A 27467-nucleotide genomic window follows, 5' to 3' on the forward strand; every position below is an offset into this window, starting at 1 on the left:
TTTCTAGAAGATTTAGGAGCAAAGTACCTTATTCCAGTAACTTCTGTGAAACAATCGTTGCCTCTCTTTGCTTGGTAAGGCCCACAACCAGCAGCCAGCAGCTTGTGAGATCCAGCAGCCAGACCAGCTGGATCTCACAAGGTGCTACTGGAAAGTGGAAGATGGTAAGTGATATCCTGCCAGCTCAGGAGACTTCTCTGTGAAGATTAGTTAAAAAACACCTGTGTAATTCAGTCTGTATGCTGGCATTGCAAATTAATTGAAGAGATGGAGTATACTGCTTTCACTGCATCACCAGCTTAACTGTGATTCTACTTTTACAAGCAAGCAAAGACTCAATGTAATTAAGTTCTGTGTTTACAGGAAAAAAGATAATCCTTTCACGTAGTTCCCTTTCCTCTCCTAATTTTGCAGTAATGACTCTGGTCCTATATGCTCTGCTTCACTTTGACGAATGCTATCCTTTTCTTAATTAGGAGAGATTTTTATCACATCCATCTGTACTTTCTTTCTTTTTTCCCTAGCTGTATTTATTAATCCAAATGACAGCTTAATTCAACATCTGTACCGTGAAAAACTCTATAGTGGAAGCATATTGCTTTAGTACGGAAAAGACTTTGGATGCATTTTGTATTTGCTGCACATATTGAACAAATGTGTGATTCAGAAAACTAAAATATCAGTAATCCTGTTAATGGGTGTTTCCCAAAGCACAAAGAACAAAAGAGCCATCAGCTGTTCAGAAAACAAAATTTTATTTATTGTAAAGTTCCTGAAACAGTAAACACTTTATCAGAAGAACAATGAACTGGCATTATTTCTTTAAAACGTTGAACTGTCTTCCAGGAGCAACACCTGAAATATTCAAGAGAGATCTTAAGCCACAAAGTAACGTGATGCAAGGCCCATCTCCCTCCCCATCCCTTGTGAGCACCACCAGTGGAGAATGGGCAGAACTTTTATTTGCATTTGTGACCTAACAGCTCTCAAGGGGGATTCAGGGGGTAGATAACAAACTGGAATTCACCCTTTTGTATTTAGAGACCTGTACACAAAAACGTGACACATGAGACAAATCACAATGCAAATTCCACTTTGGACAAAAAGAAAAATATTGTTTTGTAGAACATTTAATTTAGCAACTATAAAATCTATAAGCCTCCCCTTAAAGAGGTGAATATAGCAACAAGAGGAGACAAGGCTGTGCTTTTCATTAGGACTTAGCTATTTATTCCAACAACTGAAAGAAGGCCTAGGCCTGGACCTGCCCCTCCTATTGATACAGTTCATGGGTCTTCCATGAACCACAGATAACTCTGTAGGAACATCTGCCCTTCCATTCCTTCAGCATCCTGCATCTAACAGCAGCCATGCTCTCCGTGCTACAAAGGCAGCCAGCATGTGCTCAGTCTGGAGAGTGGGGACTGGGAGAGCATTGCCCACAAGGTCTAAGGAGCTGATTCTTTCTCCACAAGCAGCCCCTTCCCCACCATCACAGGAGCTTTTCCCAAATGACCTGAGTACGTACACACAGTCCCCCATATTCATAGAGCTGCAGAAAACCAGCTGCTCTTCACAGCTCTTGCTTTGGGCTGTTCCTCACAGCTCTTTGCCCCTGGTTTTACTGATGTGTCACTTCACTCGCAACTGAGCTCCTCAACAACACTGATTGAACAGCTCCTTGCTACAGCTCAGGGGAAGAACACCTCGCTTGCAGCTTTATCCACACTCACAGTGGAACAGAAAGAGCCTCAAGGGTGTGGGTCTGGCTGATAGTCTGGCGGTTAAACATTACAGAAAATTTTCCCCGTTAAAGGGTGAATATAAGATGCCTTGTTTATAACTTACACTAGTAAACCTTCACAACTCTATACAAATTCTTAATGACGTTAAAAAACAGTGTATAAAATCACCTTAAGGCACAAAGAGTTAAACAGAGATGCAGCCCACTGGAAATCTCAAAGCAGCCAATTCAAGAAAAGCTGGCCTTGAAGTAAGTATGTATTTCACGTATACATGTTAAGCTTCACTGTCATACATTAAAAACAGTATATATAGGACAAAATGTATACTGCTCAGCACCTACTCTTTTCCATTAGTACCAGTCTCAATCTGAGACATGATCTGTGGTTACAAAGAGGAAGTGAAATGGGATATATATATCCCTCAAATAGTTTGCTGTGGGCAACCAGGTGTTGTTAAACATGTGTGCAACACTAGCAACATTGTTCTGTAAGGGTAGGATATGAACATGCTTCAACCTCACTGCTCTGCTCAACTTAGTAACATATGGAAGTATGGATATGAGGGAAAAAAATTCAAAATGGCAATGATGGAAGATAGAAGTTGCAATCTTGTACAGAAGAATTCCATGAATCAGCGTCCCCTCACCCAAGCAAATTGTCTTGGGCAAATGACTGGAGAGTGAAAGATGGCCATGATGGCACTGTCCTGCCTAACAAAGGCTGAAATAGATCACATTGTAGGTAGGGTCAGCTCCTCTCTGTGTCCAGAAACAACCAGCTAACACAGATATGCTGCTGGCTCAAAGATTCTCCTGCTGAGAGCCTGCCAGAGCTGTCCAGCAACTGACTCCTTTCTCCAGAGCAGGAAAGGCATCTCTGCACATCCAAACTCAGTTCTGAGCACCACTGGCTGTTTTATATGATCACCTTTGAGGAACAAGAAGCTGCTCTACCTACTTGAATAATCAATAATATGTAATTCCATAGGGGAAGAAGCTTGATAGAACAGTTTAAGTTAGGTGCAACTTCCCTGATGTGGCTTGAAGTAAAGGTAGCCCAACCTCTGGCAATGAAGGCTTATGGAAAAACTACCCATCATCCCACTGCTTTTGATTCAGCTTTCTTCTGTACTAGTGCTTTTCCCCCACCTTTTCAGCCATGCTGATCAGATCACCCCAGTACTGCTGCTCTTAAGCCATTGAACTTTTGTGTGAAGGAGGAACTGTAACATTAGCACAAAGCCCTGAAGTCCTCCTCACTAAATGGAGTCGAACATTTGATAGATTTGAAATTAGAAAAGTGTGTACCAACATGGAAAAAAAGGGAAAAACTAGCTCAAAATTTTCTCTGCACTGTTTTATAGCAAGAAAACTTTTGTCAGAGTTTATTATAAAGGAACAGCATAAGGAAACCAAATAAATAGTTGAATAGTTAACAGTATGCAATATAATAGTACTAAACTTCCATTACATAAAAATTAAACTTTGGAACAGCATCAATATGAAAGATTTCTTAGAAAACTAGGACTCAGGCCAAGATCCTCAGATCTGTACATTGCAAAAACCACTCAGTTTTGGTGCCCAGTTGGTGCCAGCTTTGTCCTCTGAGGGACTGCGTCCTCTGAGAACTATGACCCATCCATACTGCTCCCTAATCCCACTCTGCCAGGCCACATAACATGCTGTATTTCCAAGTGTCTAAGGGAGAGTGATCAGGAAGCAGGAGGCATGAGCTGCGCTTCACTGTTTCAGAAGAAGCAGTATCTTCTTCCTCATCTGACAGCTATATTGAACAATTGTAATTTAGCCTAAGGATGCTCCTTTTCTCCTTAAAGCAGCAGTTAGAGGAACAGAAAGAAGGTAGAAATGACCTCATGATCCCAGTAAAACCCCAGCTGGTTCTGGGGGAAGTGGAATCAAGGGCTGATTAGCTGGACAAACTGTCTAACCTAACATGGTAAAGTCAGTGGAGAGAACTTCAGTAACTTCAGAGGAGCTACATCAGAATGTCATTCTTTTTTCCTCTCATCAGCACTGTGTGGCCACACTGAGCTGGATTCTATTGGCACATCTCACCCAACAGGGGAGGGGAAGGAACCATCTCTGCTGGCTCACAAGTGACTGAAATAAGCAAATACATCACCCTCAGGAGCAGGATTTTACAGTGTTCCCAAATCATACATATCTCCAGTACAGATTTCTTTCCCAGTGGGGCATGTGCATCTCTGTCTAGAGAAGCTCAGCTCACTGTTCAGCTACACTCCAGAGGAGTCTTTGACCTGATGTAAACAAAGGAATACACACAGGATGATTTTGAAATCTGTACATCAAACCAGATGATCAAATTCTCCTCTCATTCAAGTTTTAGTTCCACTGAAGTTAGGAGGCGTTTGAGGAAAACCCAGCATTATATATTTGCATTAAATACCAAAATATATCCTAAAATACTCCTATTGACATCTGTCACCAAAACACTTCCAGTGTCAACTTCTCAAGAACACCAGAACAATTAGCAAAAACTGTTACCAATCAATAACAACAACAAAAAAACAGAAATAAAAATTAAAAACAAAAATAAGCTTATCCTCTTTGTTAAATTCATGTCAGCCACTTGAAATCTCATCTCTTCCATGAAAATAAGAACTTGGCACATTTTTTTGTATGCCATTTATAAACACTTTCCTTTATCTAGAACATTTATTGCATATCAGAAATTCACTTGGCTAGAATACTTTTGTTTAGTAGAAAAAACTGCCTTCCAGTTATAGCTATGAAGCTCCATACAGTTCAGTAAATGAATTCTCCTGGTATTTCCTGCAGTAATGGTTCCTCAAATTTAAATCGTTTAGAAATGGCTTTCTGCTCAGTTACTTTTTCTTTTTCTGACTGCCTACATTGTCCCAGTGTGTATGAAGCCACTACAATTAGTTCTTCTGTCACTATTGATTCTTCCTCTCCCGTCTTCTCAGCATCTACTGATTGTTCAGAGGCAGAATCTGCATCTTTCTGGATGGCATCACTGGTCTCCCCTTCTGTACTCTTATTCCAGGCCCTGCAAGCAGGATTATCACTTTGTTCCAACCATGGATGTTGAAGACATTCCTCAGCAGTTGCGCGGTCCCTGCAGAGCAAGGAAAGTATTAAAATAAATGTCCAAATGAATACAAAATTCAGAACCTTGCAGAAGATATCACCAAAAATTATTCCAAGGATATGACTGTATTAAAGACAGACAGAATTGCACTGACAGCTATCTTTTACCAAAAAAGATCACAGCAATTCAAGTAGATAAACTCCTACCATTTAAAAAAAAGGAATTCATAGATCCTAAATATGAGTTTACACTTCCATGTTGCCAACCATCTTCTGAAGTTTATACTTTTTATATATAGAAAAATTATCCAACTTCTTCAAGTATTCCCATAGACAAGCAGTAGGCAATTTCAATAGTTGGCATGTCCCATTAAACTGGTAAATTTCCACAGAAAACACCTGTTCTATTTGGGAACATGGAATTTCCAGTTTGCTGCCCATTAAGAAAAGTGTATTAATGAACCAGAAAAGGAAAGGTTCTCTACCAACCCATCCAAGATTAAGGACTCAAAGCTCAGTTCATGTAAAAGACCAGCAAAGTACCTGCAAGAAGAATGGGTGTAGTGTTGACTGCTACAACCTACAGTTCATACACAGTTTTCTGAAAGTAATTTGAGTTTTAATTACTAACACTTGGACATCATTTGGAATATACAAGCTTGGAGGGAAACTGAGGAATTCTCATATACATAAAAAGCAATAGCACAATGAAATCAAAGTCCCCTTATACTTTAAAAATGAAAATACTAGCACTTGCTACATTTTAAATTAAGCCCATCTGACAAATTAGCATATAGAATTGTGTTTTTTACTTACTCGGGTTTCTTAACCAGCAGAGTTTTGATGAAATCCACAGCAGACTCTGATACAAGGTCAAAGTCCTCTCCAGAGTAACTTACGTTCATTTGAGATATATTTAAGAATGTTTCTTGTTTATCATCCCCCAAGAAGGGTGATATCCCTGTTAGCATAACATAGGCCAGTACTCCAATGCTCCTAAATTAAAAAAAGAAAACGGGTTTTTTAGTTAGCCTTTTTTTCTCAAAAGCAAATAAACAAAGAAATCCCCAAAGAACAACTCTTTTCAGTAAAGTTATGATGACCATTAATTTGTTCAACTTACCACATATCAGTTGCTGTACTGATGGGGTCATAACTCAGAATTTCAGGAGCTATTCAGGAGGGAGAAAAAATGGGTTTTGTCATATGCAGACATTACATTACAGCTAAAAAAGCAATAATGGTCATGTGGTAAAATTTAAGAAAAACCATTTGAAGCATGACAGTCTTTTGAAATCAAGATACTTCTATTCAGGTTATTTAAGTGGTTTCTATTATTCACTGTTTTTAAGTGTAAAATTTTTTTTTCCTTTTACTGCCATGTTCAGAAGCCAGGCCAGTCTCCTTCCCAGTTAAGGAATCTGTATAAGTTTCTTGCAGACAAAACAGAAATAGCCAACATTGCATATTGCAGCACTGTAACCCATAACTATGAAGATATACCACACAACTTAAATATATTCTCAAGTATATTTTCAAGGCCTGGAGTGGTTTGGGCTTTTTTTTTAAAAAGAGAAAACCTACACTGGCTAAAATACTCAGAGACTGAGTATGTGAATTTAAACTTTTAATCCAGGTAATACTTGTTATGACTGCTGGTAAGACTCATCTAAAGTGTGTCTTCATCTTCAACATAAGCACACGATGATAGTTCATTAGACTGGCAAGACTTGCCAGTTCTACCTTTGGCAGCAGTACCAGTCCAAGTAATAACTCGATCTTGCAACACAGTAACTCCACAGCCAGGCTGGCATGCTCCAAATCCTCTTTTCACTCCCCAGAAACCTGGACTATTCATCAATCCTATAGTAACAACTTACCTACATATTCTGGAGTTCCCATGATCTCTCTTAGTTCCTCACTGCTCTTCATTATTCTGGAAAGGCCAAAATCTACTATCTTAATGTCTCCCAGAGGAGACTTACTGGTTAACAGAATATTTTGGGGCTGAAAAACAAGAGGAGGAGACTTTTGAGATCACAAAAAATCATGAATGTCGTTGACATCATATTGCATAATTATTTTAGACCATGAGCAACAACAGTGCCTCCCATAACAAGTATGATACCCTGGATCAGTTATCTTTTTTCCCCGAGGTGATTCTAAAGAGACACATAGGCTAAAAGGAATGGCAGGATTATAAATTTAGAATTGAGAATCAAACCTTTGTTAGCTTAGAACACATTGGAAATACATGCCAATAGCTGTCATTAAACAATAGCATGCAAGTACCTCCACACTTGCACCTTTCTAGTCCTTTGTATCACCTTTTTTACTCCTCTTGCTCCTTGATTCTTCCAACAGATGGTGTAAAATACCTCCCTTGGAAGGTTGTCCAAAATCACCCAATCATTTTAAAAACCCTGAACACACAACTATTTTGACTGCACCTGTTTAAAGGTCTGTTGCAACCAACCTAAATCCTGTTCAAAGTACAAACAACTGTATTACAGAATACGAACTGAAGAAGAGTTTTAAAAAAAATAGCAGCCTGAGAAACAGGTTTTTAAGAGCATCACCTTTGGATAAACTTGTTTGCACTGACGTCACTAGATCTTGGCTGTCTTCCTTCAAAGCATCTTTGTGGTCATTAAGAAGTTCCTTACTATTTTAAATGCTAGCTTAATTTAAAAAAGAAAAACTTTGGCAACTGAAACATATTTTTGCCAAAAAAAACCCCCAAAAGCCACCAAGGTTTGATTTTCCCAACCCCCAGACCAGTGATCACACTGGGTTTTAGTATTAACTTGTCCAAATAGTAGTGCTGACAATTGGCACTGCTTTCATTCTTCTAGTGAGCACAAGCTCCATGAAAGTGCAGAAGTCTATTGGGAACCTGGATCATCTTGCATCAGGGTGGTTGAAAAGGGAGGAGGACAAAAGAGTAAGAACAGCAAAGCAACCTCTGACAGATAATTCAGATGGAGTAACACCAACATTTATACTCCTTCCCTAATCACAGAGCTGCTCTATCCTCCATCCCCAGAGTCACTCATGAAGACATGCTCTCACATGAACAGCCTTGCTTTTGAATACAGAAATAAACTTGGGCACAAAAAAAACTTTGGCCACTTCTCACTGCAAGACCTGAATGTAGTCGAGTTTTTTGATTCCTGCAGAGTTAAACTGTCATTTGAAACTAACTCCACGGTGTTGTCAATTTCTTTTCTGTTTGTAAATCCACATATAAAGAATAGCTCTTTTTAAATTTTCTTTACAAATTGGGATATGGGGGCTATACAAAGGGTTTTGGAGCAGCACATTCCCACATTCTTTATAGTTCAGATTTGTTCTTCTCTATTTGTATTAGAAAAGCAAACATCAAAAAAAGCTGACTATGCCTCCCTCATTACCCTCTCAGATGTTATTCCCAGCGAGAAATTTAGTTATGAAGAGTCAAATTAAAAGCATGAGAAAAATATTTCTTTCCTCTATATTTAAATGAGGAAAAATTTTCAACGGAAAAGGTTTGTGAAACCCTTCAGCCCTGTATTTTAACATTTTAGTAGTTAAAGCAGTTGCCATTTTTATTGTCTTTTTAAAAAATCTTATTATGCAAAACACACCTATGCAGAAAAAAACCCCCTGTCTACAGTATGAATTGAGTCATAAGTCTGAATCAATTCCTAATGAAATACCAGTAATTTTCTTATTTTAAGGAATCATTATGGGATTCTTGTGAAGTACCAACCTAAACGCCAACATGAAACCTTAAAGAAGCCATAGCTTTGAACTCACCATAGTTTTCAGCCTGACACCATTACTCAAACTTTCAGAAAAGGAAGATAATTTCCTCACATCTGTAATAGTGTTTCTCTTTTGGTTTTACTCTGCTAGAATACATCTAAGTTTGCCTAATTCCAGTCAGCCTACAAAGACAGGAGATGCTGGTTGGAGGCTCTCCTGGTGGCCATTCTAAAAAGGGCCTTTCACTTTTACCCTCAAGCACTACTGAAACTGTTGATGAAAACCATCAAATGGCAATCCTTGAAGACCTCCCATCTACTGCAGCAAGGCTTAAAGGTTCCATTTAGATCCTCTTATTTCTTGAATCTTTAGTTGGTTTCAAGAAGACACACAAAGACTAAGGACACATAATAAAGGTCAGGTTTTTAATTTAATCAATGCCTCACCTTACCTAATTTCATTAATGCTGCAGGTTATCTAATTATATAATATTCAAAAAACCTCAGATGCCTAGAAGAAAAGACAGGAATTACCAAAGAAATAGTGGTCAGAAACAGAGATACCCCAGCTTTATTATGTTTAAAGATAGTAAACTAGGCTGATTCTAAAAAAGTAAAAAGGACCCCCATATCTTCTTCCTCAGCCCCCACAACTGCTTAAATTCTCTTCCATTCCCGACTACAGTAAGCTTTTACCTAACCCCAATTCAAGATTAAGTCAAAGAGCAAATGAGAATACAGAGAAAGGAGACTTCCCTTACTCTGCAGCTTTTAAGCACCATTAAGAGGAGATGAAAGACTCCTGCCTACAATCTGTGCACACCCTGCAAATTAAATAGCATCAACACAATACTGTCAAGTGATAATTAATTTGCAGTTGGTAGCATTATATTTGCTCTTCATCCAAGTCAAAACTAGGCTACATAATTGTATTTTGCTATTAACAACAAGACACATTTCAACCATCTTTCAGTAGAACCATGCTTTTGGAAAGAAATGATCAGGTGACAACCTTGCTAAGCCACAACAAAATACCCCATTTCTTTCTGCAGTGTTTAGTCTCAAGGAAAATCCTGTATCTGTTCAGAGGGCAAAGAGAAGCTAAAGCAAGGTAGCTGTCAATGTCATAGATCTGATTCATTAAAATTATAATACAAATATTAAGCTGACAATTACATACAGACAACCACTTGAGTTTAAATTCTTCTGGGTACAGAATTTAACTTTTCCTGAAGGTGCAACATATGGAAAATTGGATGGACCTTTCCAAAGGAATTTGTAACAGACAAATGAAATCTTTAGAGACACAAAGGTGAAACTAATAGTGCAAAAACCCCCATTTTAGCAAGAATTTGTAAAATTTGCTATTGGCAAGCACCTTGCATAGCAGCAATAAACATACAGAAGTCTTCCAAATGTCATCACAAAGTACTTAGTAAATTCCACTGTGCTTTAAGCTGCAAGTTAAAGCAGCATGAGACACAAGATACAACAGAAGATGAGCACTGTAGGTTAATAAATATGTGGCTGAAGTGAACATCCAACTTTTTGAGTTCTGTCAAAAATGGGCCTTTTAAAAATGTCTTGTAAGGCATGTGGATCAATTAATCTTTGCAAGTCCTGGTTTTTAATTCTACCATTTCCATAATTTTTGTTTGCCAGTACTCTGAAGACTTCCATAAACCTTATTTTGCAAAAGACTGATAGTTTTATATAAATCATGGAAGTCTTTTCACTGTGAGTAGGACCCGATTAAACACACACTGCAGTAATGTATAAACATATTAATAAACCTCAGTCACTACACAACTTCCTCTGCTCATGAACTTCTCTAAGGCAGCAAAACAATTCTGGATTTTTCAGTGAGAACTGCATATGCTCCATGCTATAGCATAAGTTTGCTGACCAATTGGGAAGCTTTTAAGTCAGCTTTTTATGAATTTCTTTTCTGGACAAAATCTGTAATCAACATCCCAAGTCTACTTTTGCAAATAAGTACTGTAGTCATAGAAAACACATCACATTTCCAGTTACAGATATCCAGCTGGTGATGCTAAAAAACACCACAATTTTAACTACAAACATGTACAAATATATACTGTCCACAAAAGACATTTTACACATTTTCCTTCAAGGAAATTAAATGGCCAAGCATTGAAACACTGAGTATCTTGTTTAAGCATACTGGAACTTTGAGGAGTTCTAACTGGTCATTTTTAGTCTTTCTGAACGCTTACTCTCACATCACTTACTAAAAATGTCTCATTAATACTTTTAGTACAATTATTAGTATTTTGTGTGTATGACTCAATCAAATTTTAAAGAATCCCACATAAAATTTGAATAAATGTTTGGAAAACCAGGCAGATGACATATTTGTGTGCAAATATGATTAATCTGCTTTAGCTGATGAATGGTTCATGATGTGCTAAGTTAATATATAAATCCATACAGCTTGATACTGGAATGTACTGGTAGCTTTATAATTGTGCCAAAATACAAGTAAGTGTAAGTAAGAATCTCAGCAACAGAAAAAACATGCAGCAGCTTACAATACACTTAGTAAATAAGAGAATAGGACATGTAAAAAGAATTTTAAAAAATGCAATGCAAGTTACTTTTTAGACTTCTTGCTTAGTAATAAACTAGTTCAATCTCATAATAAGAGAAGCTGAAGAAAATTAACTGGAGCTTGCTGCCCATAGGAGAGGTTAGTTCTCTGGGTCCCTTTTACAAGTCCCTTCTTGACCATAAGATTTCATTTGATGCCAACTCTACTTGTCACATGATTTGGGTTAAAACTATTTTTCAATAAGAAGAAATACTTGTTTCTGTAAACCATGATTATTAATATACCAACAGGGTGTCAGTCAACTGTTTGGCAGCAAATGACAGACATTTAAATTAGGTTTTACAGTAATTGGGAAAAAAAGGAAGAAAATGCTCTAAATGTACTTAATACATTAATTTACCAGTCCTGTTTGAACATTTCATTCTGAAACATTACACATTATTCCACCAGTGTCACTACCACCCTTCTTCATTAAAACTCAAGTCAATACAAAAAACAAACCTGGTTTTCAATGCCCATATAATACCCAGACACTTTCACTGCAGTGTAGAAATAAGTCAGTCTTACTCAAAGCACTCATTTGCAATTTAAGGTGCAAGGCAAATTGACTTTTGAATTGATTATATTTCACTTAATCAAATTAAGTTTATATTTAACATAATCATAGAAATGCCCAAACATGCTTGCAGACTTGGTGGTTACTCTATCCCAAAAGTTTAATTTTTTCATTCAAGGTATAATTAGGTAAAATTATGTTAATTACAAATTGGCACTATTGTGACATAAGCAAGAAAGCCAACAGATGAGAAATCAGTAAGAAAAATACAGCACCAATTTTACCTTTAAGTCAAGATGAACAACATTGTTTCTGTGCAAGAATGCCACTCCTTCTAATATCTGCTTCATAAGTCGCTTAACATCTTTTTCTTTGAAGGCCTCCTCTCTTTCAGCCACACACTGGTCAAAGATTTCACCTCCAGCAGCACTGTGGACAGTAGGAATATTGTTAGTTCAGACTAAATTATAGCACCCATTTGGCTCTACTCGCACTTTTTTATTGTATAGGCAATATCAGCAGGAGGTATAATCAATCATGATATTTTCAGTTATTAGACATTTGGCAAGGATTTACAGCCTTGGAAGTGATTTCTGCAGTATGGCAGCTTTGGAGAGAGGCAAAGATTTTAGTCATTTAGGTTAGAGAATATGAATAGTACAGAAATTTTGGGGACGACTTTTCAAACACGACTGACTTTGCTTTTAGATGAATGCCTCAATTGTTTGAGGACAGTGTTTTCATAAATGTTGTGCCTTTTGCCATTGCTATAAAACTACGCAGAAATTTGGCCAAGGCAAATCTCAGCAAACATAGAGCAAAGCTGCCCCACCTCCCACCCTCCTCAAAACACTTTGCACATACTCAAAAGAATAAATGTAAAGTCTGCAAATGAATTGTTTATGAAGTCTCTGGTATACAGGGATGCATTAAGTTTCTAAACTTCTTTAATCTAAAAATAGCTCTGAAAATTTTAGCTCTCAGCTTGCATTCTCTTTTGTTTATATATGTTTAAACAAATAACAGAATAACAAAAATATAAAAATAACGAGATATGAATGAATGTTTTTAAAGTACTTTGAAGCCACATGCAGTACCAGCTCTGTATAGCAATGGCTCTAGATAACTAAAATTGTTTTACAGTATAAGCCTGAAGCATCAAAAGTAAAATAAACTGAAAAGAAGCTCCATCTTAAAATAAGAACAGGCATCAGGCATAAGAATGTTAGAATGGGGCCACTTTGCATATGGATTGTTGAACTCCTACTATGAAATCAGCACATACACCCTTTGTTCTGCATGAAATTCTATAATCACCTGTTAGGGAAAGGTGGTGAAAGCCTCAAGGACAAAATCCTCTCCAGTTACACCAAACTGTGACATGCAAAAATGACTTTGCACAAGCATTAATCTTTACTGATGCATACCCACCTACTCTGCCTTTGCTTGCTTTTTTTCAATGAATTGTACTGCCTAGGCTATCCTGAAGACAGCCAGGCACATTCAACACGAATATAACAGCAACGAGAGTGATACAAAAATGGTGCATTTCAACTGTGTACTCCCAGAAAAAAAACACTTAAATATATTCAAGTGTTCATTTTGCCTACACTAACTTTCCTGCTACAGTCCTAGTACTTTCAAAACCCTCATGGATTTAAAAAAAAAAAAAGTTTTTTGCCCTTCAAGGTATTCTCACAGCTATTATTTTAAATTTTCCCTGCAGATGGTCTTACAAAAAAAAAAAAAAAAAAGATTAAATTGTACCCTTTTCTAAAGAGTTTCAAACTTTCGTTCTATATGCTGGCTAGCTGGTACAGCAGTACAATTTGATTTATTAAACTAAGATTTTCTTTCAGAAAAACCATCTATTAAATAATTACTTTTCTTCTTTATGTATCAAGAGATAGAGCTCAAGAACAAAATGAGTTTTTCAAGGGAATATTAATACGATAATTCCTTTTGAAAAATTTCATATGCCTGACACTATCACATTTTTCTTCAGTCCATTTTTATTTAATTCATGGAAATAGTAATATTTCAGTTTTGAACAGGATTCAAATATTAATGACATTTAAAAAATGAACATCAGCTAGTGTATTCTAATATCCTAAGCCGAATTCCTTGAAAAAGCAACATAACTTGGACTTTCCAGATAGGAATAGAAAAAGATCTACTGCAACCCATAAATTAAACTTTCCGCCTTAAGAATGCCATAATATGTTACTTGAAGAGTGATTTAATCCCTTGTAGCAGTGAATTATAGTGCACATACAGTGATAACATCTACTACCAAAATTACTAACACGGTATCTTTTACAGCAATAACCCTGGGATTTTGCTGGTAAAGCTCTACCACTTCAAATAAGGACAAAATACTTCTGCTATTTAATTCTGTGAAATCTGACTTATACCCAAAACATGGGATCACACTTTATGTTTAATAGACCCACCTGAAAAAATAGTGAAATTTGAGGGTGAGGGGCCTTACAAAGCCCTGCTTGCTATATGTCTACTTGGTAGGCATCTGTTACAATTTGCTTATTAGTGCAACTTAATTAAAACTGAGCTAGACACCAATGCTAAAATGTAAGCTACCTAGAATTTTAATACTACACCTAAAGAATTCTGAATTATAGGTGTTAGAAGTCAAGGCAATAAAAGTTGAAGCAATGTCCCATCAGTGAAATCAAGAGACAGTGCTACCAACGTGAGAGTAGAAAACCCTTGATCCAGAAACTTTATTAAAAAAAAAAATTAGGTCTCTCTCTATACTTCTGAAGATGCCTGGGTTCATCAGCATTTTTAAGAGTGAGACATGCAAATCCAGCCCTCACACATGCACACCCACTTCATAACTTACAAGACACTGCCATTCTCAGCTACCATAGACACTTGGCTTTACAAAATAGTTTCACATGGGAAGGTGACTTCTCATGCAATGTTTTGTTTTTTGATCTTAACTTTGCTATTTAGGAAGCTGATGGGACAACTCCCGGACAATTCATTCTGTCCAAAGAATCCCACATTCAAACCAGCAACCCTTTACAAGAACACATGGAAATTTGATACTGCAAGACCATTTTGTGTATTGTTGCTGTGGAGCAGGCTTAATGGATTCCCTTAAGCAAAACAGTCAGGGAGCTGTGAGCCAAGCCAGTCACAAGTGCTTGGAAGCACAATGCAAAAATGAACTCCAAAAAGATCCTCCTGCACACCTATTCCAAGTTCTGCCAAGCTCCTTAACAATACTTTCAACTCAGCTAGATTTCAGGGGGGGAAAATCTGACCATAGAAGGGCTCAAAATACCTGCTAAGAGAGTATCACAGCCATGTCACTGCTATGATTTCTGTATATATGCGGACCAGGCGTGCTCTGCTGTTAATAATATTTACCCATTTTGCATTAAATTGTAGTTTTTCTAATTGTCATTATGAAATAACTTAGCAAATGACTGGGCCAGTCAGAAAATACTCTTAGGGAATAAAAAGCAAAGAATTATCCTTAGGACACCAAAGTTTTTAGGAAAACAAGGCATCTTAATCTGAAAAAAAAATTTGATAAGGACATATTTAATGGCAAAACATTCTGAAAACCAGTGTTATTTAGAATGCATTATTTCTCTAGTACACCCTCCCTTAGCTAAGTGTATGAAAAATTTGTGAGACAAAAGGCTTTCTGAACTTGAAAGCTATGGCAACCATAATTCTTTAGCTATTTTAATTTACTTAGTAAAGTACTGTTGTGCCATTAATTTCTCTCATTTCAAGTGAAATCCAACTGCTCTTCAGCAATGAAAAGCATGCTAACACTTTATAACTACTTAGCAGCATAAATGAGCTAAAAGTCATTTGGAAGTCTAGAGGACTAATCTGTGTTACAATTATGTTGACTTTAGATTAAATGGAGACTACTTATCTTCCTTGAAAGAAAAATATCTTAAAAATGAACTATATGAAATTCAGCATCAAACTTCTTTCAAGTACACTTAGGAGACACTAACACAGCCATTTAACTTATCATTAGAAAAAGATTGAACAAACCTATTTCAGGGCACCTGAAGAAATGAACCATTCCCCCAGCTTTAATGGATCAGACATTAAGTTACTGTTCTGAAGGATGCAAAAGTACAAATCATCAGAGTACAAGTATGTAGACCAATTCCTAAAACACACTTGATTTCAATGCTGAGTTACATACAATCTGCAATGGACAAAAATTTACTTCCTGAATCTTCAACTCTGTCAAAAGTCTTTCTTGAAAGGGTTATCTTTGCAAAATAATGGAAGGCCATCTATCTTCTGTACATGGAGCTTACAGTACAAGCTGTTCACACCACAGTACTTGTAACACTACCAGCAAAGGTTCATGCTCACTGCTGCTGACTGCCATACCTCTTTCCTTGGCTAGGCATACCATTGGATAGTAAGTGCACTTACTGGTAATTTTTCCAGTGTAAGGCAATGTAATGTACCAATGTTCCCAAAGCCTGAGAAAACTACAAATCCATATCTGATGAGAGGACATGGGAAGAGAAGCATCCAAATATATAAAATTGTAGATACTGGTCTTAAAAGTTCTTAGTTCTCAGACAAATGCATTTAGTTTTTTAGCTTCACCTTTCCAATCAGGCAGCCCAAGAACTGAATGAAACACAAACAAAGGTAACTAAGACCATTTGAGAAGTTTTCGCATAAAATTATTTTAGATTTCAAGTCTTGATTTGAGACTGCTAACTAGAACAATTCCATTTGCTACTCAAACAGACAAGATGCAAACATTGGAGCAGCAGTTATTTGTGATTACAGTGGGTTTGCTTCAAGTTCAGTCTGTTGAATCCTATGCCAAATGGATCACTTCCTGCCAGCAGACTCTTATTTTAACTGGTCACACTGCCAGTAAGTAGGACAATAAATCATGTCAAGACTATGTAAGTCCATTGTATTAATGGACATATAAGTCCATTACATTATCCAAATAACTATAGGTGAAAAAACACTTCATGCAGCATATAAAATAAATACTAACTGTGTCTTCAAGATGAAAAAGACAACTTCCTCCTCTTTTTAAAGCAAGTGTAACAGAAGTCTACTGTATTTACACAAGGCTTTGGCTTAGTTCAGAGGCTCTTCATAATAAAATATGAATGATGAAGATTTTTGAAGCTCCACTTACAGGACTCTATACGTTTGACCCACTAATTACCCACTAGTATCGTCTATTCCTTCCCCAGATGTGTAAAAACATGATGATAAACATTTATGAAAAAGACCATTACTTAAGCATCAGATGCTCTACTGCTCTTTCTTTCAAAAGAAATGGGAAGATGACAGGTAGGTTGCATACAGGTTTCAAGTCCAAAAGTTACCAAATTTGCTTTTTCTTTTTATACCTGATATGTCAAGTTTCCCAGACTGTATCTGTACCTTCTAAAGCAAAAATTCCAGGTTCTTTTCATTCTATTTTCAGTGAAATACAGAAGCATAACTGGCCCACAGATTAATTCCAGGCTTTCTGTTACCCATTTAGACTTATATACCACTTAAATTCTGACTTAAATACCCTGATTGAGGTCTTATGACAACAAACCAAAGTCAGAGGCTGTTGTGAGGGTGGATGCAGACAGCCCCAATTTGCTATGCTACAGCTGAAGCCAACACTGTAATGCCACCTTGCTTCCCACTGCTCAACACTTAACATTAACATGGCCAATTTTAAGTTCGTTTTCTCTCAAAAATTTATAGTGCTTGAAAGACAACCCTCCATGTAACATTAATATTTCTCTCCCTGAAAGCAAAACATTTCCTGAAGGCAGAACCCTCAGCCCTTATGACAGATTCTACATCAAGACAAGAAACTTTAAAATCTCTGCAGATGAAGTTAGTGGCCAAGATTAAGTATTTGTTTTACTTCTTCAGGAGATAAAAATCAGCCACAAAGACGATCAAACTTAATAGAAACTGAAATGCCCTAGAGAAGCTTGCAGTCCAGGTATGTTCTTTAATCCTCTGCATTCAGAATGTCTGAAATTCACTAACATTCATACCTGTTTTGTTGCAACATGTCTTTGGAACACTAAAGAAGCATCCAGACATACTTGCTGAAGTCAGGGAAAGACTGTTTTTGTAATTTACAACTCCAGCACACAGCTATTTATCTGAAATGAGGTATGACTGTTTGATGCATATAAACCCAGTAATTTTGCTAATTGCTTAACAACCTATTTAATACTTCATATTAAAAGAGTTTTGCAACTGTAAGAAAATTGAATTCTAAAAGAAAACTAGGAATTTTGCATTGAAAGTATCACAAAACTCATTGCTCATTTAGATTCCACTGCTCATATTAAATCCCATAGGATCTAGAAAATGAAACTGTATTTGAGTTTAAATTTCTGCTAGTGTTTAAAGCAGGTATTTATGAGTCTTCAGTGGCAGCAGTTAAAACCCCAGAAGTTGTCACACCTATGCATTATAAAAGATACTTGAATATTTCACATATTATGACTTCATTAAGGGCACAATGAAGTTTAAAAAATGTATTCTAGAAGGAATTTTGCCTTAGGAGACATGGTCTCATTCCATTTCACTGAACTTTAAAGATAGTTTCTTTTGACTTCTAAACAAGATGTGATTGATACACAAGATTTCTCACCATTTCTTTTTGCTATCAAGTAAGAGAAGAGCTGCACAAACTAGATTTCTCTTAACAAACAAGTCACTTCTGAACTGTTGAGCCTCACTGTTCCTCTCTTTATTATATAAAATCCATAGAACTGAACAAGAATTGAGTTCAGTAGCAACAAGCATTTGGCTGAATCTTGGAAGCTAGTGAGATGCCTTACTATCTAAAGCCACTGGCATTTGAGATGAACAGCCACAACAGCTGCAGGAATGCCCATCTGGACAAACTGAAGTGGAGAAAACCACAAAGACAAATGCAGAGGCAAGTGTCCTTTTGAAAGAAACTATTCTAAGTCTCAATCCTCCTCCCTTCTTTCCCCAAAAAGATACTGTTTTAGCAAGTTTTCTATTGCAGAAGGTTGTAATAGTTTCTTTTTAGCAATGATGTTGCTTTCAATACATTTTTGTAACTAGTGAAAAAACCACAGCAGATTTCATCCCATTTTTGCCACTGTCAATGAAATAAACTTTGGCTCTTGAACAGATACTCATTGCTTCTTTCCTCTTCCTCTTTCTACGCAGAGAGTGTACAGAGTTCATATTTCATTTAAGATGCTTTAACTACATAAATTATAGCTCAGCTTTGAAAGATACTACATAATTAGAGACATTTGTTATAATCTGAAGTAGTTATGAGACTGCACATAACTTTTTGTAATCGTCATTTTCTTAGCAATTATTCTTGAAGTTTAGCAAGGGTAACAGGCAACCAATAATTTTTTTTTTACATTATTCATATTGATACACAGTATTTTTACATTATTATTTTTAAGCAAATACTGCAGAAAGTTACTCAGGAATTATTACTAATACTTACTATTCCAGGACTAAAATCATCTCTGTCGCAGTTTCATAAACTTCATGCAAGTTAATGACCCAAAGGTTGCATTGTGCCAGCTCAAGGACTGCAATTTCATGGATTATTTCCATCCGACAGTCTTGGCCCTTTCTTCTTTTTCTCATGAATTTTGCTGCAAACTCTTTTTCAGTGTCCTTCTGGATACACTTCTTCACCACTGCAAATTTTCCCCTGAAATTAAATAAGAATTTAGTTTTATATGCCTTAGTGACAGCACGGCCTTATAAATTAATGTTTCAGGAAACTTGAACCGAATCACTATTGGCATTTAAGATTCAATCTGAATTTAGAAAGATGCCTTGCTGAATGATGATCTCTGTGTTCAAAACACCTCAGCCCAGAGTGTAAATAATTTCCATGAAATATAAGGAATTAAAAAAAAAGCCAATCAATTCAAACAACACGGTTTTCAAAAACACAGAGCAAACAAGCTGTGCTAGTTCCCAAGATTACATTATCCTCCAAACTTTAATTTAAAAAGCTGGCAAAATCCAAATGTACAAATGAGCAATTCATGCTTTCTCTGACCACCTCACAGTAACCCAGTTACTGTGTTCTGAAGTATCCCACTATATCCATGGTAAGAGCACTCCCATTGAATCCTGCTCCATTTGCCATGCAACATCCATACTCTACATTTTTCAAGATGGTATTTTCACCATGGCATGTCTCAAATGATAACAGCTGGAGTTTTTTGATGAATAGTTCTCAAAACCATCTACTTATACAGTGAGACTTAGAAAAAGGAACACGGATAATGCAAATACAATGGAGCAGCGTGACTAAAATCAAGCTGTGCAGCACAATTTTGGCAGCAGTGCCAAGGTGAGTAGGAACAGAGAGCAGAGAGCTGAGCAGGGTGCTTAGCCCACATTAATGAGCGTCACCTCGGCAGAACACACACCTGATGATGCAGTGGGCCAGCTCAAACCACACTGCCGCGCTTGCGTCACACCACTTCCCCCACAGCACTCTGGCACAAGTGGCTGCTTTCAACTTCCTGCAAGAGTCCCACACCACCTGCTCCACTCGGTTCCACTCACACAGGGCTGATTTTTAGACTAAAAAGGTATTTTAATTAATACCTCTCACTAATGCAATGATGAATTCTTACACTTTGAAGTACAGTAACCTTACTTTAGCTCTTACCATACAGGTATAATGATCATCAAAACTACCTTTTTTATTTATATGTAAACATTTTCTTATAAAGCTGCAGGAATAGCTTTGAGATCTTTGTTTTGGTCCTTTACTTACTGTAGGGTTGCTGAAACCAAAATAATAGTCATCATCTATTTTGGAATAGAATTACTATGGGTTTTGCCTCTCCTACCTCCAAGCCAAAGTTCACAGAATTAACCACTTCAGCTCATGTCAAAGATTCCACTCTCCCAGCCTATTGGCAGAAGACTGTTATCCATGAAATGTAACTGCTAAACAAAGTTGTGGTTGGCTTGCTTTTAATAAGCATTTGTTTCAAAATCACACAGTCTAAATGAATCAAGTCAAATAAGTACCCACAAAGTGGGTATTTGCTAGGCAATCTCAATAAAATAATTGGACTTGTAACCACTGATACAGCCACAGTTATTCCTCTAGGAATACTATTTTGCATAAGCACATTATCTACAGCATAGTAGGTATTAAGACTAGATCACAGCACAGTCCAGATGTCTAGTGAAGGTAGACAAACAGCAAGAATATGCTTTCAATGTCTTGAACCTAACTTTTTGGGAAAATGTTCTTAATTACTAATACATACATGAAGACAAAACTATTGAAGTTTGTAAATGCATGAAGATGATTTTGTAGCACCACATTTACGTACAGTAGGAAGCTATGCATTTATCAAAAGTGTTAATACACTTGTTCAAGTTCTTAGCACCAAAAAACATCAAGAAAAAAATCAATTCGTAAGTATGTTGTCAAAAAACAACATATAAAAATAAATTGAGAAGCCCTTTCACAGCAAGTTATTTCAACACCTGATAGATACTAAGCCTTAAACCAATAAATTTAGGTCCCTGCCTGGGTTAAACCAGGCAGGTTCAACTTCTCTGTTTTCCTTATATAGTCTCTGAATGCACTGCGTACTTCCTCTTGAATGTTGCCTTAGTGCAGTCAAAAGCTTTTAATTCTGCACCAGGAAGAACCTAGAGAAAGTGGCTTAGAAAAGTTTGAAATCTCTATAATGCAGCTTTCAAGTACCGTGCTGTTTTGAATTACATACAAAATCTATCTGGAAACAAGTTAATTAGCCTAATGAGTACCGATGTTGCGATTCGCTGTGCATTAGTCACTATGGAAATAAAACAGTATTCATGGAGCAGCAAGAAACAGCAAGAGCCACCACCACTGTGTGTGGCCACGCATGTCCTGTTTAGCTGAGCTGGCCAGAAGCCTGATAGGTGACGTTATTCAAAGGACAGGTTACACGGGAGTTCAGCTGGCTGACAAATACTAATTCTAAATTGTTTCAGACCAAGAATCCTGCCCAGGATTCCTTTTGGTTATACCTATAATTAGAGCTATTATAACTACTGCCTGTTAGAACTCATCTTTTCTGAATACGATCCCCCAAAAGATCAAACTTGACAAACCTGATGTTTATAACCAGTGGAACTAATTACTGTGCAGTGATCTAGATTCATGTCTGAGAAAATTTCAGAGCTAAGATCCAAAGATAGCATCCACTATATGGTTACACCAACAGATAAATTTTAAATAATTTCTTTTTGATTGAGACAGAATAGTAGATAAGACATATATAAATAAGCATTCTTATGAAGTATACATTGCATACATTTCATCTTTGCTTTTCTTAAAGTCCTGCTTTTCAGAACTTATAAAAAAGTATATAAAAATAGTGTTAGATCACATCATCGCTACTTTAGTGTATTGAGAAGAGCTAGCACTGAGAATGTTGCATGAAGGAATAATTTTGAGATGAAAATGTTAATGTGCATTTGTCAAGTTTAAAACAGACCACCAGACATCCAATCACAAATAAAAATGCTTTGGAGGGAGACAAGAATAGGAAACTCTAAATAGTTCTCAGTCCTCACAAGAGTCTCGAATATTCAAGAAAGAGTTAAGATAAATCATCTCTGATTACAAAGAAGCTCAATGTCACCTTTTCAGATTGCCAACAGAATTTGCATTGTTTCATTAGTCACACATTATAGCTCAAAGGAAAATTGTCAAATCACAAATCAAATGTCAAATCAGATAAGCAGCAACATTTATATGACACCAATTAATTTTTTGTCCTAGGATCAGAACAACAGAGAACTAACCTTACTAATTTATTTATAATATATAAAAATAACTAAGCTTAACTAAATATTTTAAAATAACTAACCTTATTTTTAAAGTGGCCTATAAAATACTGTCACTGTAACAAATGCAGGAACAAGTTCTTTCTGGGAAGATGTTTACTTTTTATAAAGTTCAGAAAAAAAACTTTTCTGAGATCCACAATACTATATGCAGTTTATTATGTAACTCATATCAAACATTTCTTCTGAAGTGTGGGGTTTTTCCCCTGACAATTTTGGATTTCCAAACAACAAAGTGCAGGGATTACATTTCTGATGTTCATGAATATTTTACTCACATAAATTTATTCTCAAATGGCAAAACCAACTACTTGCAACTCCTCATTTTCACCTCTTTTTCACTTTTCCTTAGTTCTACAGCTATTTCACCCCAGCTGTGCTACTGCAGAGAGCAGCTGAGGACAGCAGTGTCATGGCACAAAATGGTACAAGTGTCATTTACTGCTAAGGCACACATCACTGAAACCCACCTGAGAAATACAAGTTCATGCCAGAGTTGTTCTTTTAGGGGAAAAAAAAAAATCCAAGACATGCACATGAAACTACAGCCACATCACTAGTCAAAAACAAAGAATATTTCACACTCCTTGGATGATTAGAGTATTTCTTATTCTTACCTTTGGGTGGAGAATGGGCTTGTATGCTTTAAGAAAAAACCGGGAATGAGAAGAAAAAACGGAATTGCATTGGACATATTTACATGTGTGCACACATTTTGCTAGAAGATAATTTTACTGTGGATCAATCATTTAAGGTGACCATTACCTTCCAGAAGACAGACCAGTCAACTTATTCCTCCCTCTAACCTAGCTTTAGAATCAAGAGTATTATTTTCTGTACACAAATGATGACTTCTAATATGTGCATAGCTTGTTTCACATAAAAAAAGTAGTGCAACATTCCATCAACAAACTGAAGAATAGCCTAGTAATACTTTGTCTGCAATTAGGAGTTTTTTTCTCAAGGAAAACAAGCAAAGCAACTAAATATAATTATAGTAGACTCTTTAAGGAAACACTTGGTAGTAAAAAATGTATTGTTCCCCATTTTACAGTACAATTATGGCTTAAGCACAAATGGTGAGGGGAAGAGTTAAGCAATTGGTGTCTTGTCCTCTGCAAAGGTGACATGGCTTCAAACTAACCTAACTCAAGCTAGCACTGTCTGAAAACATTTAAATCTCAGTGAGGTGATGAGAAGTGGCACCCTTAAAACAATCATCAGAGGTAAGTTTGATTTCAGACCTCATGCAAGTTCAGAATTGTGTGAGAATATTGTGATTCTGAGGACAGTAAAATTATTAAGGCTGCGAATACTGGACCAAAATGTCATATATTAAATAATTTAATTTAAAAACTTTTGTTTCCATGTCATGTTAAGGAACTTGCAATAATTTCCTTTCCTGAGTATCCATTATAACAAAGTTTTTGATATTTTTCCCAAGTGAACCTGGCTTTCCCAACAGCTGTGTTTCAACAGACTTGCAAATGCCTGTTCAGCTACTGAACGAGGCAGCACCTTCTGAAGCACACAAGCTCTACACTCTGAAAGCATTTTTTCTCCTGTGAGCAGAATCAATAAGCCTGACTTCCCACGGGTTTGCACCCAAGTCCCTCTGGTGACACTGTGGTCAAGTTTCCTCCTAGGTTCATCCATGCCTCTCATCCTGGACTGCTTCCCCCAGGATTTTTGCTCCCTAACATGCCACCTGTGGCCAGAGCCCCCGTACCACTCGTCCCAGCATCACCAGAACTACAATGCCTTAACATTCTGCCATGTTCCACTTTCTTCCCACCTCCTCCAAACTCAGGAGACTAGAGAACACAAAGCAGAGGCTCCAAGTGCCCTGGGAAGTTCAACACACGCGTGCTGACTGACAGAACGGGAGGCCAAAGACCGCACAAACCTGCTGAGCTCATGCAGCAGCCCTGATCTCAGCAAAGGTGAAAAACCAACTTGCTTCTCTCTCCGTGCTCTCATTTTAAAACATAATCCATACAAATGTTACTTTCAAACCTACCTAAAGTTCAGCTTTCAAACTGTTTCTCAAATTCTGGGAAATGGGATGGACAAACACAGAGTGTATAAACCTTTTTCTACCAAATCTTAATGCTAAAATAGATTATGTTGTGTGCACAACAACTGCTTTTCATCGAAGACAAAAACCTGCCATACCTGGCTGCTAATTTGTTCTTTGTAAAGATGAACTCTACCCATAAAGAATGACACAATTTATGAACATATAAAAGTGAAACCATTTGTGTTAATAAATTATCAATAAAATTATAGTTATAAGTGGCAGAGAGATTTTCCACCTACATTTTGTCACAGAGTTGGCAAAAAATAGTCTTTGAGTATTTGAGCTAAAGTATCTGCGTTTTAAAAAACAAAATTTAAAATTGTTGAATAAAAACCAAGCACATGCATTCAAATGTAGAGATTTCTATATTCTAAAAGAGAAGATAGTGAAAACACTTGTGAAGTTGAGGAGAGATAGTCTGAACCAAAAATATGTGCAACTGTGCTCAAAACCACAACAAATACTCAGAACTGCCACTTAACTCATTTTAACTCCTGGTGCAAAATCACAGCCTTCACGTGAAGGTCATCCTTAAAATATTCAAAAAATATTCCACATGAAAATCCATGCTGCTATTTACTTCTTTAAACTGCAGACTAAGACTTGAAGCAGTAGTTAATTCTTATTCTTAGGTTAAGGAAATTATCTGAGTTTCACTTTTTTGTTCCAGAAAGAACCTTCATCTACTCCATGCTCTGATTAGGCCAGTGACTATCACCCGGCTCTGAGGGAAATGCTCATTCCATGGAAGAACTGAAAATATTTTCTGAAGTCATCTCAACTTCAAATAAAAAATAAAAAAAACCCCAAACCAAAACAGCAGTGATACCAGGACATTCTGTACTACACTGCTCCCATGCCTTTTGGACTGTTTCTTAGAATTTAGGCTGATTTGTAGCCTGTGTTTAGTTAGTTTCAGTTTCCAGGCCTTGGACATTGTGGTCACAACAATCTACAAAAAGCCTTCTCATTCCATGGGATGTTTCTCCCACCTGTTTACCATCTGAATGCTTCAGACTACTATGTTTAAACAGGTATTATTCTACTGGTACATCAGAGTTACTAAGTGAGCATTAAGCTAACACCTAGGCAGCCTAAATATTTGTTACAGGTACCTAATGCAGCTGCACTTGCCTCGAAACTCCTCCTTAGCTCCAAAGGGTTGGTTTTGCCACTGTATAAACTGAGTTACACAGTGAGCATAACTTGCAATAGAACATACATTGAGGAGGATGTCTTTCCATATATCCGGTAGTATTCCATCTAATCTTTTTTACTGAAACAGTCTTTGGATGAAGCACATGCAATTCTAAGAATACTATAATTCTTTTAATAGGAAGTGACAGAATTTCAGACAAAAGTATTGGTTAAGTGGTGCTGAAATTCCATATATGTAGTTCCCAAGATGCAGAAACCTTTTAATGAGCCTTTTTGCCCTAAACCTTGCATTCTATCAGTCATGTGTTGAAATTATACATGGACTAAACCTTACATGTGCAATCACTTCCAAACCCAAGATTTTAACCAGCTTTAACTCCTTGAAAAGTTCCACCATTAGATTACTCTAAAGCATATGCTATCCCAAAGGAGTGGAAAATTGTTTTTCCACGTCACAGCTTACAAAACTCGAGGAAATAATAAATACTTAAAAAAAAAAAAAAAAAAGGAGGGGGAGCAGGTTTTCTTCTCCAATGGAAATCTAGACCAATATCCACTACTCGAAGCACAGCATCTCTCCCCAGCCAGATCGGCAAGGCTGGGGAGCCGAGGATGACTTCTCCAGCAGCAGGAGGGACGGACAGCTGCGGGGTACAGCTGCCTCCCAGCAGCCTCCTGCAGCCGAGCCAAGGCCGGGGGCACGCCCTCGGAGCCGGCCCGGCGCGGGCAGAGCCCCGCCGGACGCGGCTCTACCCCGGCAGGGACCCCCAGGGCCGGGCTGTCACAACCCCCCGGCCCCGCTCCTTCCCCCCGCCGTCCGGGGCAGCGGAAGCAGCGCTCACCTGCCGAGCTCCCGGCCGGGGCTGAGGCTGTACCGCTCCTGGAAGGGCTCCGTTCGGATGGGCGTGCGGATCTCCGCCAGGAGCCCGCCCCGCCGCCGGGATCGCCCGGCCGCGGGCTGAGGTGGCGGCGGCCGGTCACCGCGAGAGCGACCGGGCTGCGGCTTCTCGTCGGGGCTCATGGTGCGGGGCTTCTCCCTCGGCAGGGGGACGCCTTCTCTTTCTCTTTCTCCTTCTCCTCCTGTGCTCCCGTCTCCCTCCTGGTGTCGGCGTTCGTCCCGGCCCGCGCTCCCGCCGGGCGCTGCCGCGGGCTCGCGGAGGCTGCGGGCAGCACGCGCCGGCCGGGGGGGGCGGGGTGTACCCGCACGGCCCCGCCCCTCGCGCGCCTCAGCTCGGCGGGCGGGCCTGAGGGAGGGACGGCGGGACAGCGCCCCCTGGCGGCCGCCGCGGGAGCGGCGGGTCCGTGCCGCTGCTCGGTTTAAATGAACCCCGTAAAGCCGAGGTTGTGTCTGAGGGGAGACACAACGTTTGCCTCCCTTCGTAGCTTGTATATCTTCGTGTCACTGCAGCCGGAGGATCCTCCCCCTCTATTCGGCCGTATCTGGAGCTCTGTGTCCTGTTCTGGGCTCCTCAGGACAAGAGAGATGAGGAGCTACCGAAGAGGGTCCAGTGGAGGGTGGCAAAGATGATCAGAGGTCAGGAACATCTCTTATGAAGAGAGACTCCAGGAGCTGGGCCTATTTAATCCAGAGAGGAGATCTAATCAATACATACAAATACGACCGAGATGGGTGCCCA

At 38.1% G+C, this 27467-nt stretch overlaps 1 protein-coding gene across 1 annotated transcript; it reads right to left on the bottom strand.

Moving 5' to 3' along the window:
• Positions 1–736: 736 nt before the first annotated feature.
• Positions 737–27013, bottom strand: STK17A (serine/threonine kinase 17a). The gene is made up of 7 exons (XM_036406664.2): positions 26673–27013; positions 19213–19425; positions 11996–12140; positions 6718–6844; positions 5961–6009; positions 5654–5833; positions 737–4865 (listed from the first exon to the last, which is right to left on the bottom strand). The coding sequence occupies exons 1-7, from the start codon at positions 26849–26851 to the stop codon at positions 4532–4534; spliced, it is 1227 nt and encodes a 408-aa protein (XP_036262557.1). The 5' UTR covers positions 26852–27013; the 3' UTR covers positions 737–4531.
• Positions 27014–27467: the final 454 nt, after the last annotated feature.

Source organism: Molothrus ater, chromosome 1 (genome assembly GCF_012460135.2).
Source record: "Molothrus ater isolate BHLD 08-10-18 breed brown headed cowbird chromosome 1, BPBGC_Mater_1.1, whole genome shotgun sequence".
Lineage (NCBI taxonomy): Eukaryota > Metazoa > Chordata > Aves > Passeriformes > Icteridae > Molothrus > Molothrus ater.